This window comes from Nestor notabilis, unplaced genomic scaffold, assembly GCF_000696875.1.
Source record: "Nestor notabilis isolate BGI_N333 unplaced genomic scaffold, ASM69687v1 scaffold30512, whole genome shotgun sequence".
NCBI lineage: Eukaryota > Metazoa > Chordata > Aves > Psittaciformes > Psittacidae > Nestor > Nestor notabilis.
In genome coordinates, this window is record NW_009918374.1 from 1 (window position 1) to 16,526 (window position 16,526).

The following is a 16,526-nucleotide window of genomic DNA, read 5'->3' on the forward strand; positions in this document are numbered from 1 at the left end:
GCACCACGCCCGCTGGGGCAGGGTGTACATCGCATCCTTCGCAGCCGCCTTCTGTAGGGTACGTGTTCACTCCAGACAGTGACAGCAGAGCCGTTTGCAGGAGCGACACCGGGCCTGCAAAGAGAAGATGGACGGATGGGTTGTGTACGTTTTGGGGTGGGCAGGGAGTAGTCCTCGTTTGAGACGAGATTTTTCCTTCTGAGGGGAATGTCGCTTGTGGCTATGGCAGCAAAGAAGTGCAGGGCGTCCTCAGACATGGAGGTTCTTCAGCCGCATAGATGCTCTGTTTCCCTACGCAGGACTTGGGGTGGGACGGCAAGGAGGAAGGAGGGGCTGTTCCACTGTGGACAACAGTGGTATGTGTCTGAGTTTGCCTTATTAAATCTTGTAAAGCTGAGACAGAGAAGGCAAATAAAAGCACAGGAGCTGAGGCAGCACTGAGGGTGGAATTGCCCATTTTGATCTGCATTGCAGGTGCATAAGAAGCATCCAGGGTACTTGTGGGCTTTGTCTGCATGGTAAGATGCTTAAGCTTAAAAAGCTTTATTGATGCTTTTGAAATACAAATTATTAAATTAAATTTAAAAAGACAAAAGGATGTGACTGTAAATACAGTCCCTTTTTCCATGTAACTTACTCATTTGTGAACGTAATTGTATGGTGCTTTATTATGACTGACCTGTGGGAGACAGATTTATGCTCTTAAACTGCACCTTGCCTTTTGATTTGTCTGTTCAAAGCAAGTGCTTTGTAAGCAGGTAATGACAGACTTTTAATATTGTTGGGTTTTCAAGCTGTTGGTTGTACTGAGGTTCCAGCAGTCGTTTTTAGTGAAACAACAGAGAGGAGGAGGTCACAACAGGAAAGCATCAGCTGCTTCGGAAGGAAAGATGAATATTGACTAATCTGATGCCTGAGTGCTTGTTTTCATCCTATTACCATACTTCTGCTTCGTGTATCTGTTAAGTTTCCTTTCCTCCATCCCCTTAGGAAAGATGGTCTCGTGACCTATCCAAATCCTATATGTAGTTTTCAGTCCAGGAGTTGCTGTGAACTCCAGAATGGCAATCTTACTTCATTCCTTGAAGTCGTTTCTCTCAGTTCAGGTTTCAGGTATAACTGCACATTGTCAGGGCTTTTAAATTATTTTTGTAAATGTATTTTTGTCATTTACAAATAACAGAACACATTTGTCACTTGTAAATCAAACTGTTCCTCTGTGTGCCCTAATTTAGGAGGTTGTAGGTATGAAGTACAATATGTTTGTTCATCCAGATCTACTACATTAGTCAATCCTTTAACAGCAGTAGGCAGAAGAAAAACTCCCCAGTTCTGTTATTCCAGAATGTGGACTGTAATATAAAGTAAAATATTTCTTGACCATTCTAAACAGTATAACAGAGGGAATAAAGTTGTGATAAACTAGTTTGCAAGTTTACCTTTGCTACCGTCTCATTTTGAGGTGTCTCATTACTTATCTATGGCTTTAAAAAATGGTGTTTTAAAGTGGCAAAACTGTGAAGGGTTGCTTTTGTAGCCTCAGGATTCACAATGTGCTGAAATACTTGTGTAAACAGAGCACTACCATGTAATTCATCTTCCTAGTCAAGTTCAGCTTTAACCTCACTTCTCAAAGTTTAAAAAAATGTAGCAAACTGTGATTTACTTTGCACAGAGCGCAGACACCTTCATCTTTCTGAAACCATGTGTAATGCTTAAGAATTGGTTTTGCTGCTGACACTTTCTGTATATATGCATGCATCTGTATGTGTCTGTTAGTAAGTAACAGCGATGGCTTTTGATGAGCAGTGATTTACCAAAAAATGAGCATGTCGAGTAACCTGATGCTGTCAGGGAAATACGTATGTTCTGACTAGCCAAGGACATGGCTTTTCCTACGGCTGGTTTAGAAATCAAAGCCACACATGAAGAAAGGAAAAATACAAGGATTTTGGTGTTGAAGGAAGATAGTTGCATTGAGGTCTCGCCTCTGGCTGGCTGCAGTCTCTTTGGTGCAGCAGACAATAAAACATTGTGAGTAGCTGTGAAACACTGAGAAGCACAGACCTAAGTCTGTGTCTTACTGCAGCTTCCACACTTGTTACTGGTAGGAATATGCTGCAATAAGCTAATATTGTGTAACCATGAGCAGCATTGTCAGAACAGTGTCTGGCAGAGCCTGTGCGTCCCTGGGAACAAGGTACCGAGTGCTGCTGCCCAGAGCCCGCGGAGCGGAGGTGGGGAGGGTGCCCTTTGTTCAGGCAGAAACGTTATCACCACAGCTCTGGTTTCCTTTGCATCTGCAGCGCGCCCAAACAAACTCTCTGCTCCTTTCTGGTGCACTAATGTGATATCTGGAAAAGGAAATGAAGATCATGGAGCCAGGTCAGAATGTGCCTGCTGTACCTCGCCTCCAATTCCTTTGCTCACTTGACAAGACATGGCATCCTTTATACATCCTGTGTACACCCTGTGGCTGTAGCATCTCCCGTGGATGTGTGCCTGATTGGTCTCCGTGCTCGTTGTTAAGTCATTTAGAAATTGGCTTCCTCTAAACACGGATGTCTGGCTGTGTGATGATGGGCGTTAGTCAGTATCTCCATGCGATCAGTGAATAATTGTGTCTAGTAGTGTTTTATGGCGATCTACCAGCTCATTTCTCCTGGTGATGTTAAAGAGTATGGTACTGTAAATGGGAGCAATGCATTTATTTGCTACTAGAAGTTAGAGGCATGACACAATATTGGTGAAAACAATGTCCTCGGAGTGCATCAGAACTTCTCAAGCTGTTTGTGCAGGTGTTTTTAAAAAACCCTTGAAAAAAAGCCTTTTCTTTGGATCCCTGTTTCTTTCCTGCTGTTGAGGAGTATGTTTGCTCTCATTTCACTCCTAGAAAACCTTTGCTTTATACTTAAAATGTTAAAATACGTTGCTGCTTGTTGGTCTTAATTATTTGGGTGAGACAGGATTTCAGATCAATGTTATTTAACAACGTTGCTTGGCTGGAAACTGTAAAATTTCATGCTTCTCCCTGATCAGAACAAAAGGTGCCTCTAGAAAGGCTGGAAACACGCCAGGAACAGTAGCTCCCTGTAATCTGAGTCAGTGCCCAGAGGCAGGGCTCAAAGGTGCAGAGTATCGCGTTTCTGTGGAGCAGAGGTGTGGAGCTCAGGAGTGTCCATCTGCCTGGAAAAATGCGTGTGAATGATGCCATTAGCAGCAGGTTGCCTTAGTAATCAAGTACCTGTGCTGGTTTGCTCTGCAAAGCTTGAGTCAAGCTGTGTACAGTTCTGCTGTGTTTGAGGTACCTGGGTTATGTAAGTAAGAGTATAAAGCACCTCCTTGAAATTCTTTGTCTTGGCATCCTATGTACTTAAAAAATGCTAAACTTGCTTAAGGAAGGGCTTAGCCGTAGGTCATCACCACTGCTAAGTTTCCCTTGTCATCAGCTCTCAGAACATTTACTTTAGCAAAGTGGAGAGCAGTTTTTCTACGTTTGATTGTAGTTGCTGTTCTAAAATAATAAAATCGATGGCTTATGAAACAGCAGCACAGAATAATGCATTAGAGAAAAGCACGCTCCTCAGCCTGGTAAACCTGCCTGGAGAACAGCTGTGCTGTTCTGCGGAGCTGCTGTTACAATAGCTGTGCTCTGTAGATGGCTCTCTCCTAGAACAGATTTATTTCGCTTGCTGTAAGGCCTTTTGCTGTGTTTCACAAGTATTCCAGGTAAACTCTGGAAGTTACAGCAGGAGCTGCAGCTCGGGTGAGCCTGGCACTGCTGCAGGGAGCAGTTCTGCCTGTTCCACCCCTGCCCACCTTACAGAGGCTTTATTTACTTCATTATTTTCACTTTTTACCAATGCTGCCTGAACCCGGCACCTGAAAACCAGCCAGTGGGAAAACAGGTTTGTTTTCAGCTGGACCCACTTCCCTGGCCTGCTGCACTGAGTGACCAGGAAGGTGGTTTCAGAGCATTTCAGAAATGCAGCAGTAAATTCTTGCTCAGAGCATGCAAGTGGAATGGGTGAGTCAGAGCAGGCTGGATAGCTGAATGTGTGCTGGCAGGTTATTTTCTTGTTATGGGGGAAAGAAATGCTCGAGTCTCTCATGTGAAACCGGGGTAGTAATTTTGTTGGTTTATGTTTCAGCAAGCCGCCTAACTGGCACTTGTTTTTAAATCGCACAAATACATTTTCTTTTGAGTTCTTATGCAATTCACATGTTACTGATCCTAGAGATTAAAATTCAAAGAGACCATGAAGTGTTATCTACTGGTACCTATTTGATACCTGAAAGAAACCCTGTGACTTTTCCATACTATAGCATATTTCTAAGCATGAATTTGGAGTTATATTTAACATACCCTCATACCAAACCCTCCTGCAGCCTCCTTACTAGCTTAACTCCTGATTCAGCTTTAACTGAAGCTGGAGAACTTTCTTAATGACTTTGAAAAATACAGGCTGGGTTTTGCATGTAACACTGACACCGTGTTAGTCTGGGGGAATTGAGGAGTATTCTGACAAAAGCAATTGGCTTTACTAAAACGACTCAACGTGTCTTTGCAGTCCTGTAACTGGCTGGTTGTTATTGGGGTGCAGTCTGTGTTCTGTGTCTTTGATGGAGGTTATATTACAATAACAACCTATTTTATCCTCAGAATGGAGGAGTGAATAAAATAAAGGCCATTCATCAGGACCGTGTGCTAGAAAGCAGAAGAGAACCAACCTGTTCCTCTAAATTACGATGTAGCCTTGCTCGTGAGGGTCAGAATAATTGTGTCGGTGTAAGGTGCCACTGCAGGACCGTTTGATTTGCTTCTCCGTAGTCTCTCTCACGGTAGTGATCTTAACATCTGATTCCTGGGGTTGGGTGGTCTCAAGGACAGAGAACTCCCCGTGGATTATTCCTGTCAGTCCTTGTGATTTGAGGTGGTCAGACAGTGAGTGAACCACAGTTTCAGTGCAAAGTGCCAGCTTGTTCCTTTAGAGCATCTAGAATTAATTGCTGCTATCAAGAGAGTGTCCACTTAATTATTCTTCCTGCTGCCATACCCATTGCTGTAGGAGTAACAAAAAACTGTTTTCTTTCTAAAATACTAAACCCTGTGCTTCCTCCGGGACATTCAGAGATGAACTGTGAAGAGTCTGCAGAATCTCTGGTCAGAAAACAAAGGCAGAGAAACAAGGGAGTAAAATAGCATCGAAAAGCAGTAGAAATAGAAAAGGAGCTGAGAAAGCAAAATCATCCCCTTCCTCTGGGAGGAGACTGGCACATTTCCTTTTCCCTTCAGTTGTCTCCAGGAAAGAACTGCTAATTTTGCTTGGCTTAAAACACACAAACTAAAAGAATATGAAAACAATAATTACACAGTAATTACACGTCAGCATTGTTATACTTGAAGACAGAAGGCGGGGGAAAAAGGGGGGCAGTGCTGTTGCTGGAAGACATACTCATTTATGGTAAGGGAGCACTGGAGGAGGGGAAGGACCTTGTGAAGGTGGTTGTGTAGGCCTAGCACACAGAAAAGCATGACTTCAAGAAATATTGAACTAGTTTAAGTGGTTTAGTCTAATGCTCAGATGAAGGAGGGGAGAACGTAAATCTGAAGCTGTGTAACAGGCTGTGATTAAACTGTGTTGTTGCAGGATCGACAGTAGTAGAAGTGTAATGGTGTGAGGTTGGGTCTGCAGGGTCTGAGAGCAAATGTCTGAGCAGCAGGATAGCAAAGCCCTCAAGCTGGCTGTGGGGGCTGCAGGGTTTCCTCTGCTGTGTCCTTTGAAATAAGCTGAACCCACGCTTTGGGGATGGCGTGTCTCTGGAGATGGAGAGCTGGTCTACGCCAAGTGTCTGTCAACTGGGCATTTTATCAGCAGAGCTACATTATTTGGCAATGTTTGGTCAGGTCAGTGACAGCCACTAAAACAGGGACTGGCTGAAACTTTGAAGGTTCTTACTGGAAGACGGTGAAGCTGTATGTTGTGTAGCATGCAGAAATCATTTGGGCAGCTTTTGTCTCATTTTGAGGGGACGCTGGCTAGATACCAGTCGAGAGGATAAAGCCTTCCTGTTTCAGGAAGATTTGGGTATGTGTTGGCAGGGAGCTAAAGCAGCTTCTCAGGTGATAGTCACCCCATCCATGTAAAAGGAGGTTATTCTGGTTTTCTGGGAGCATACCAAACAGGAATGAAAATGTTAAATAACTATGGTTGTTCAGGCTTTGTTCCAGGAGCTTCCTTTGGACTGTCTCTAAAGTCACAGATTAGCATCTCCCTCCTCTTCTCTTGCAGTGGGTTATAGAGAAGCTCTGATTTTGTGCAAAGGCACCTAACACACAGCCAGATGCTCACTGCCTTGACATATTTTGAACTCTATCCAAATACTTAAGATCAGAACAGGCCTGGAGCCTGCACATCCTCTGCAAGGCAAGATTTGGTGATAAAATGGTGGCAATTTTTTATGGTGAGCATGAGATGAAGTTGCATTTTGGAAGCTCGTTTAATATTTTTCATTTTCAATTTAAGATTGATTTATTTTTGCTCCCTTTTTAAGGGAACGTGCACTTTTAGAAGAGTCTGAACAGTTCCTTTTGAAAGTGAGCTTACAAGAATGTTCTGTTACCTTCTCCACTTCACTGGAAGATGAGGGCTTAGGTAGGTGCAGCAAGGATTAAAGTGTTGCACTCAACATTCCCAGGGGAATGCTGTTTAACTCATTCCATTTGTTCCTCCTAGACTGTATTCGAGAGAAATTGTGAATCCATTGTTTGGAGGACTTGAGGCTTGGTCTTTGAGGTATATCTAGAAACATTTGGTGGTGGTGAAATGAGAAGGTTTGCATGTTGTAGGGGTCGAATGCAGCATCCCATCCGGATAACATGTCTAACTCCTTGGACACTGCTGCTGTTCAGCACAAGTCTTCCTGCAGAAGAGTAGGTGTGTTACCGTTGTGGCACCAAACACTGCAAGTCCATTTCAGTGTTTTATCATCCTTATCAAATGCCATCTGCTTTCCTGGTGGGAGTTTGCCAACTTGCCATTGCACAGTTCCTTTTGTGTGGGAACACAGCAAACTTCTGATTTCAATTTTTAAAGTTGCTTTGGAGACAAGGGGAGGGGAGAGCCACAGTGATACAACTGCTCTGTGGTCTCTGTAGTTACAGCTCGCTTCCCAGCACTGGCTTAATTTATCTGTAGGAATCCAGCCAGAGACTGGTTGCTTGGAGAGCTGTCCCATGGATTTCCATGGTGAGGGAGCAAAGATTGCTCATCTGGGCTGTTAAGGGCTAATTGACTTCTGCATTTTGCTTTCTCTTGCACTTTCTGAGCGTAGCCTTACTTTTGGCTGCACGTTCTGTCTTGTTTCAGAGAGCAGGAGGTGAAATCAGTTTAGTGCATTGCCAGAACTGTTTTATAGAGAGGTTTTGGATGTAATTTGTGGCTGTGCGTGCTGCACACCAAGAAACAGCAGGTTAAGAATTGTTAAGGAACTTGGAGTAGCTTAGTGGAGTAAATCCCACTAAGCAATCTCCCTGGAACCAAGTCAAAGCATCTGCATAGGGAAGTGGGGGGAAATGTTCACTGACTTGTATTAAAAGAAACTATTATTTCTTTTTAATTGTATTTGATTTGATTTACTGCTGAGTCTCTTCCCATTTTAAAACTTTATGAGACTGTGGGTCAATAGGTCTCGTTGTATCCTGTGAGCTGCTGACAGATTTGAGAACGCCATTAAGATGTTCTATGCAATTCATAGCTTTCACTAATGGTGTACTCGAGAATGCAGAATTAAAGGGTGGCTGTTAATCTAGAATGGCTTTTTCAAGTTCCAGTGTATTGTTTTACTTTGTGGCAATTGTGAATGTTTTGGCTTTAAAAAACAGTTTATATTGTTTTCCATGGTGTCTTTTGATCATTACACGGCCCAAATAAACAAGGGAGTTGATTCGTTGTAAAATGCTAGGTCTAATTTAGTGGTTTAAGATTTGCTGTAAAATAGGTATAAATTGACTTGTGGCTGGGAATATGTTATTGTTAATGCTCATTTGTGCAATTCTAAGCAGATTTTGTAGCAAAAGCATTTATCCGTGTAAAACACTTTCGCCTTTCCCCTTTCCCTGTGTTTATGGCAGACGGTTTTGGCTCTTCCCCAGAGCACACATGCAGGGATTGCACAGTGTTCATACGCCCTTAGAAAAAGGACATAAAGTATAAAAGTATATAAAAAGCCATGACTGGGCAGGGTAGAGTCAGCATGAACTGAAGCTGCTGCCCATAAACTCTGTGGAAGCTGTGGCCTTCCCTTTCCATTGAAGGAAAGGCAGGAGATGGGCAGACAACGAGGCTGCACCAGCACAGGGAGCTGCGGGAGGCTTGTGGGAAAGTCAGCTCCTGATCCTGCATTCTCAGGGGAGAGAAGCTGCTTGGTGCAGGGGGTGCAGGTACAATTTGTAGTGAGTTGATTTAATTGCTCTCACTCATTAACCCACCGGATGCTCTGGTGCTGGTAATTCTTGTTTTCTTCCTAAGCCTGGAAAACCAGCCTGCCCCTGAGTATTTCCTTTGTTTTTTCCTTCAGAGCAGGCAATCACAGTGTGATCTTTAAGATGCAAGAGATCACAGTGAAAAACCAGCAGAGGAGATCAATAGTCACAGCCTTGTTGTGCCTTTTCTAACATTTAGAAACTAGTTAAAAACCACATTTACTTGCAAGGACTGAGTTACAAACACTGTTTATTGCTGGTGGTGAAGCCTTTATGAGCTCAGATGATAGTTACAGCCATAAAGGCACCGTTAGTAACCATTGTGAGAGCAAAGGCTTTGGCACCACACGTAGGCTGCTTTCACCTGGCACTGCCAGTGCTCAGTTTCATGTGGAAAATACATTTCTTGATGAAACCTCCCCTCTGAGCCTCATTGTACCAGACTGAGCTCAGCGATGGTGGGGGCATGGCCTCCTGCTGCAGGGTTTATTCTGCTGTCCTACTCGGTGGGTAGGAGTAGAATAATCACGTAAGAAACTGGATGAATCAGTGAAGCTTCTGTCTGAAATCAGCTTTGGGAACAAGGCGATGTCACTTTGATAATGTAACACAGTTAAAATGTCATCAGTACTTACAATTAATGGTGTCCCACAGTAATTGCTATGGACTGTGAGGTCCATCTTCAGACAGCCCTTGATGCATGGGCTGTGGGGAGTACCCTGGTGGCAGTAATGGAGCCGCTCTCCACAAGTCAGAGCAAGAGCCTGTGGCACAACTCGTTTATTTCTGATATAGCCAGCCCAGAAACCTCCTTTGAGAATATTTTTGGTCCCTGACTTTTGCTTGTTTGCTAACGATGGTGACTGCAGAATGACCTGTTCACTCAGCCAAGCACAAGTTGGCACCGGTGCCCCCATTCTTCTTTAATCTTTGATCTGTGTTATAAAGTAACCAAGCGCTCTGGTTTGCCCCTTGCACACAAGTGGATTCCTTGAAAGTCTCTTACAGCTTTACTTGATTTTTTTTACCATTAAATACACGTAGGGATAAGGCTGGTGTTCTTTTGGGGAGTAGGAAGTATAAAATCGAAGGCAGGGCTGGGTTCTGTGCAGGAATGACCGAAGTGTGTTCCTTTCAAACTTGTAGAATCCAATTTTTGTCATAAAACTACATACCAGAAGGAGTCCAAAGGGTAACACCTGACATGGTGAGACGAGCCTGTTAAGAGCAGCCATGGGACAGAATTAAGCTCTGTCTCATGCACGACGTGTGGTCCCATGGTTACAGACCGTGGCTGTAATGCCATCACAGACGGTTGCCCAGGCAACAGGAGTCCCAATTCTTATCTCTGTAACCTAAATACTGTGATTGGTTTTATAAAACTACAGTGATAACTGAATTTGGCCTTTCCACTGTAGCCATTGGTGCCTTACCAGGAGCAGCAGAGGCACTTGCAGCACAGGGGCCCCTCAGCATCCTGCACTTCACCCTTCCTATCTTTGAGTGTGAGCACTGCCGTAAGTCAAGGCCCAGTTTTATAAAGCTGTTCTGAAAGGAAACTGCTCTGGCCTGGAGTATAAATTAGGCTTTCTATGAACTTAGAATTAGAGCACTTCTAATTGAAATAGTTAGGAAAGAGAAAAACCTTTTGTGGTATTCGCTTGATTGCCTCCCAGTTCATTAACAGCAGAATTCAGCTATTGCTGCTGAGCCTGGCGGTACAGCGAGGATCTCTGTATGTGCAAGATAACCCACTGATGCAGTTCTGCATCTGTTCACTGACAGGGCGGCTGCATGTCAGGATGGCGACTTCCAACCTGGAGAACCAGCTGCAGAGTGCCCAGAAGAACCTGCTGTTTCTCCAGCGGGAACATGCCAACACCCTGAAGGGCCTCCACGCCGAGATCCGACGCCTGCAGCAGCACTGCACAGGTACCTGGGAGAGGGCTCTGAGCCCATTCGGTGCTTAATTCTCTTCACAGGAATGGGGTGACTGCTCCTTGCTCCGGCTGTGAAACCTCAGCAACAGCACCCACCAGCAGCATACATTTAATGTGATCTCTCTGTATCTCATGAATGCTCATGATCATGAAGCAAAGATCTATGTATTTATTTTTAAAGCTGATAGTTCCACTTGCTTTACAGATTTGATTATGTGCAGTGGATCTCCTGCTATTGCTTCAAGTGGGGGGAGAGCTACCTGTGTTTTCATTGAAGTATGCCATTGTACATGTGCTCTCCTGGTGGTGCATGGAGTAATGATGATGTTCTAACAAAAAACCCCAACTTTTCTCCTCAGATTTAACCTATGAGCTGACTGTAAAGAGTGCAGACTTGTCAGGTAAGGAACACACAGCATTTTTCTTTTAATGTTCATGTTAAACTTCCTCATTTTCTTCAGTGTCTGTATTTTCTCCATTACAAGTAGGTGAGAATACTTTGCGCTTGGGATGTTGACTTTATAAATTCTAAAGGTATAACAGTAGTTTTCTACTTTCCAGACTTACTGTTATGTATGAAGTAAATGTCACAAGTTCTTCACCAAGGTCACACAGGAAATATTTGAGAGAGCCAGGAATAGTGTGGAACTGCTGACTCCTCTCTTTTACTAAACTAGTTGTTCCTTGCATGCTGTATGGGAACACAGAATGTTCGTTTTAGGAGCAGAAGAGTGAGACTGTTATTAGCTGGTACTGTAATTACACCACAAAGCTCTTATTTATACATATACACACTAGACTGTAGTTAACAGGTGAAGCATAGGAATAAAATACTCTGAGAGGGACTGCATGGGACAGGACATGTAGCAGATGAGAGAACATGGGCTTTGCCTGTTGTTTGATGTTGCAGTGTTGCTCAGATGCTTCTCATGGCAGGGTTTTCAGAGTAGGTGATGGATCAGTGATGCTGCTGTGCCAGACTCAGACACTGCCCGCTGGGGAGGGGACAACACCTGACTAACACTTCGCAGCCAACAGCCCCATGGCACAGGCTGCTTGCTGCTGGAGAAACGCAGGCTGTCAGCCTCGGTGAGGAGTCTTAGCCTGAGTCACAGGCTGCAGCTGCCCGTGGAGGGGTGAAGCTAAAGCCAGAGCACATCTTCCTGGTGAGCTATGACAGCAGCTCCACCACTCTTTCAGACATTTGCAGAGGGAGAAATTCCTCTTTAACAAGCAGAGGATTGGCAAAATAGCTCAAATTTCTATCAAGTTCAGGCATGGTTTCTGTAATCCCTGTTCCCCAAAACACGTGAAGTGTCTCCACTTAGCATCAACACCATTAAACCATGGTGAGTAGCACTGGCTCGTCACCATTTCTGTAAAAGCTGCCCTGTTTCTTCTGAAGAGGAGGTAATTTTAAGAGCATTAGCTGAAGTTAGTCTTTGGGATGGCAAAAGGAACCCTACTGCACTATTTTTCTTAGTGGCTATTGTTAACTTGAAACACTTCTGCTTTTCCTGTTCTTCTAGAAAATGGCAGTTCAAGAAGCGATGAACTCAAAAGTAAGTGCAAAGATTTGGAAGCTCAGCTGAAAGCCAAAGAGGCTGAAAACAATGAATTATTGAAAGAACTCGAACAAAAGAACGCGATGATAATGGTGCTGGAAAACACCATTAAAGAGAGAGAAAAGAAGTATTTGGAAGAGTTGAAAATGAAAAGCCATAAGCTCAATATGTTGTCGAGTGAACTAGAGCAGAGAGCCAGCACTATTGCTTACTTGACCTCCCAGCTGCATGCGACTAAGAAGAAGCTGATGAGCTCAAGTGGGACTTCGGAGGGGACCCCTTCTGGCAGTCCCGTGCTGTCCAGCTATAAGCCGTCCCCTCCCAAAGACAAACTGCCGGAGACCCCCCGGCGCAGAATGAAGAAGAGTCTGTCGACACCACTGAACCCTGAGTTCGAAGAGGCCTACCGAATAGGGTCGGATAGCCGGAAGCTGCTGTTGAGAGAGCCTGTGGATGCCATGCCGGATCCCACCCCGTTCCTGTTGGCCAGGGAAACGGCAGAGGTGCATCTCATTAAGGAGAGGCCGTTGGTGATTCCACCCATTGCTTCAGACCGTGCCTCGGGTGAGTCTCACAGCCCAGCCCGAGAGAAGCCGCACAAGGCCCACATCGGGGTGGCGCATCGCATCCACCACGCCGCGCCAGCCCAGCCCCAGCCGGAGGTGGAAACACTGGCGGTGGATCAGGTCCATGGAAGCAAAGTGGTCAGGAAGCACTCAGGGACAGACAGAACTGTTTGAGTAAAACCACTGCAATGCTCTGTTCTGTTGCTGTTTATGCACTGTGATCCTGTAGGATAATTAGCACCTGCAGTAAAGTTTCTTTTGATGCCCCATGCATGCCAAACTTCTTCCAGATCCATCATTAATAGATTACTCTCCTCTAACGAAACCTAATAGGACTGTGTTCATATGGCAAGGTGTATAACTACTACATGCTGTGGCCAAATCAGGGGTACCTGACCGCTTGCTTCTGCGCACTGCTCCATCTGTTGTAACCACTCGTGTGGAGGAAGGCGCGGGCCGCGCTCTGAACCACTGTTAGTGCAAACCAACCTAACCAGAACGGCTGCCAGCGTTCCAGCTGCCGGGGGCTCCTCTGGCTTCACGTGAGCACTTCACACCGACCTCCATGACAAAGCCTTTCTCACGCTAGTGTTGAAGATAGTGCAGAAGCACGTACACGTTAAAGTGAGCGAAGGACATCGTCTTCTTCACGTGCACCTGGCTGCAAACTGTGTTCTTAGTTTCTGTGTCTCAAAATCCTGAGAGTCCCAGTGAGCATTACTTGATTAATCCCAAATTCTTTGGTTTGTGGCTTTGTTTAACAATAGGGGGGTGAGGGTAAAGCACTCTTTTAAAGGGTTAATGATCTCAGAGTATGAACACGGGTTGTCTGGGGAGTGTTTTTGGTTTGTTTCAGTTTTTAACTGAGTGGCTCCATTACACATTTCACACTGTCAGCACACTGCACTTGTAGCACCTTCCATACTGGCTCGGAGCTCCTTTTCCAGGGAGAGAACGTACCTGGCTGTCCAATATGGAAATGGGTCTTTATGCTCTAACCTGCACTTTTTTTCTAAAGGGATTATTTTTGTTTCCCGAAAACCTGAGTCCTGTTGTGGGCACTGTCAGCCAGTGCTGGCTTCTGCCAGCCTGGAAACTGAGCTGTCCCTCTCGAATGTGTGTCTTAATTTTAACAGTTAAGTGATGTATCCAATTCCTACAGGAAGAGAACCTGCCATCCTGGAGTTCTGTCCTTGTGGATTGGGATGGACTTGCCTTGCACTTGCCCCCGTTCCCCTACTCCTTTCTAGTGAGCAACAGGTAGACCCAGTGGCTGTTAGATTACTTGATTCTTTTTTATCATTTATTTCCTAGGAAAGAAAGGCATAGTGGGAGCTGCGGGAGCTGTGGTTTGGGGAAAGGAGCACAAATTGACCATTTTTCTTAAATTGTGATCAGCACCTCCAGCTCGCCTCTGCTTCACTCTCGTCTGCAGCCTCTGAGCAGGAGCAGCAGGAAACGATGGCTCCCAAATGCTGCTAAGCTTATGATGTGCCTTTAATATTTGGAACGCATAATCCCAGTGAAAGCTGATGAAGGATCCCTGCCTGCCCTCTGTCCTTCCCCTTCCCAGCTCTAGTCTGCCCCTGTAAGCTTTCCTGCAGCTGTGTGTTGGTGTGTGTCCCTCTGGAGCTGTGGGTCGCTGCCTGTCGGCTCCCCCAAAGGCACGGGCAGGATGACCAAAGCCGCAGCTGTGGCACTGCCCATGAGCCCGCACAGGCAGAGATGGAGCCCTCAGGCCTCCGGGGCCCCCCCCGCGCTCCCTCGTGACTCGGGCTCTTGCTGTTCTGAAGCCCAAGAGACTCCTCAGTGTTGTGCCTGGTTGGTTGTGTGACGGGAGTTGTTCTGGGAATGGTGGGGAGGGATAGGGAAAAACAGTGTTACTGGAAAAGGCTTGGTTAAAGAGCGTCACTCTGTGCGTTACTGCTGTACGTGTACTGCGTTGACCAGCAGCGGGTTTGGGGGTTCTGGCTGTTGTTGCCGTATTTTTATGGCCGTGTCTTGTACGACTGATCTACCCTGCTGCTTGTTCAAGGATGATGGACGGCACCGCTTCTAAGCACAGCAGAAGTGATGCTTTGGGCAATTAAAAACATTTCTTACAACCCTACAGGCCTTTGTGTGTGCGAGACTTAACTCAGTACCTCTTCTGGCCACAGCCCAGCTTGGAGCCTTTCTGAAAAGTGCACATGATGAAAAACCACTTCCTTCAAATGCATTTATTGGTAATAAGAGCTTTTCTCTGTTGTACTATTTAAAGTCATATGGGCTTAACTAAACACACACACACCCCCCTTGTAGTGAGGGGCCTCTGCCTAGTTTCGTAACTATTTTTTCTGCCCCCATAAAGGGTTGGATTCTGTGGGGACAACCTCGTGCCCCTCCGTGCTGTCAGTCTGTGTTCAGGGTGAGGCAGACGCCTTGCAGCACCCAGTGGGAAATGTGCCTTGTGGTGTAAAGGTCGGCTTCAAAAACCAGGCCGAAGCCCATCGCGTTCCGTCTCAGGGAGGTTGTGTACACGGGGGTCCGGAGCGTGTTCTGAAACAGCGTGGAGGAAGGAGGACACTGAGCAATGCATGAAGTCCAGCATGGAACTGGGAACAAGAAGGGCCTCGGGGGGAGGCAACTGTCTTCAGGAATCCATTCTTTTTGGTTTAAGCCTTAAACAGCTGACACCCAGCTACTGTGCCCATCCTTCATGTCACTGACAGCGATGGAGGAAATTAAGAGCACACTGGGGGTGTAAAAGTGTCCCAATCCCCTAGTGCCTGAGTGGAAAAAAAGGCAGCAAATGTAGGACCCCCCCCTTGAGTGTGACTATGAAAATAAAACCAATGACAGCTAAGGCAGGGAGATGTGTTCAGCTGGGTACTGCAGCGCTAATGGGGAGGGGAGGGAGGGCGCTGCCAGCAGGTGGGGTGTGAATCCAGAGGCAGATAAGCAGCCCATGAGCCATTGTGCCCTTGCAGGAACGTACCTGGAGCCGGAGCCTGTGCGATTCCGTGGGGATGATCTTCAGAATGGGCAGCTCCACCACCAGGACTCGGGGCTTGCTTTTGGTGAGGCAGCCGTGCTCCGTGTCCCAGTCCGCTCCCTCCAGGAACAGCCCAGAAACAAAGCAGCCTGCGGGGGCAGAAATGCAACACCTTGTGTAAATGGAACGAGGTGACTTTGATTCTTAACTGACAGTTTGGTTTTGCTCAATCTATCAGGTTGGGGGTTTTTACCTCCTCTGTTGCCAATCAGGTCTAGTACCCAGCAGCAGTGCCTAGCTGGCCTCTTTACTCAGAGTTTGTTACAGTTAGTAATTAGAGCATTGCTAGTCACACAAGTTTCGTAAAGATACATTTATACATGTTATACAGAACTGTATTTACTTTCTGTTTAAATACATTTTGATATATTATTTGCGGTGTAACTAGAGCTTTATAAGCCTGCTATGGCTGGTAATGTCCTAGCCCTTAGAAAGAAGTAGATACAGAGAGCAAGGAAGGGAGAGGTTTCAGGTTCAGATACCTGCACATGGGTGGAAAGAGCGGGGAAGGGAAATGGAAGTGCACATGGGCTCTGCAGGAAAGTGCAAACCAGAGCCCAGCTTGAGAGATGTAAACCCAAGAGACTTGTCTGTGGAGGTGTGAGCTGAGTAACTCTCTAGGCCAAGCGAGTTCTCTCTCACCTATCAACTACTTTATTATGTTTGCCAAATAATCATAACACCACCAACCTTGAGTAGGCCATTCAGTGATGTCCTGCGCACTCTTGTACTTGGTTACCTCGGTGTAGAGGGTGGAGTGATCCAAGGGCCACTTGTTTTTCCTGCAGGTGGCTTGAACAAGAGCTGTCAGGTAGGATTCGGGAATGTGCAGGCCAGAGAGCCACATCACCCTTGGCTCGCACTCGTTAACCTGCGATCACAAACACAACCTGTGGTCCTCCCACCACACCTCGTGCTCAGCCCAGGGGCCGAGGC

The 16,526-nt window shown here is 45.8% G+C and overlaps 2 protein-coding genes across 2 annotated transcripts in view; one reads left to right on the forward strand and one right to left on the reverse strand.

Annotated features, from left to right (window-relative positions):
• The first annotated feature begins 10,287 nt into the window (after positions 1 to 10,287).
• On the forward strand, positions 10,288 to 12,730 carry CCDC92 (coiled-coil domain containing 92). Its single transcript, XM_010009679.1, has 3 exons — positions 10,288 to 10,417; positions 10,785 to 10,826; positions 11,955 to 12,730. The coding sequence occupies exons 1-3, from the start codon at positions 10,288 to 10,290 to the stop codon at positions 12,728 to 12,730; spliced, it is 948 nt and encodes a 315-aa protein (XP_010007981.1).
• Positions 12,731 to 14,947: 2,217 nt separating this feature from the next.
• Positions 14,948 to 16,526, reverse strand: part of DNAH10 (dynein, axonemal, heavy chain 10) — a 52,760-nt gene continuing 51,181 nt past the window's right edge. The window contains 3 exon segments of the mRNA XM_010009680.1: positions 14,948 to 15,094; positions 15,534 to 15,679; positions 16,281 to 16,461. Of these exon segments, the coding sequence (XP_010007982.1) occupies positions 14,948 to 15,094; positions 15,534 to 15,679; positions 16,281 to 16,461 (474 nt within the window).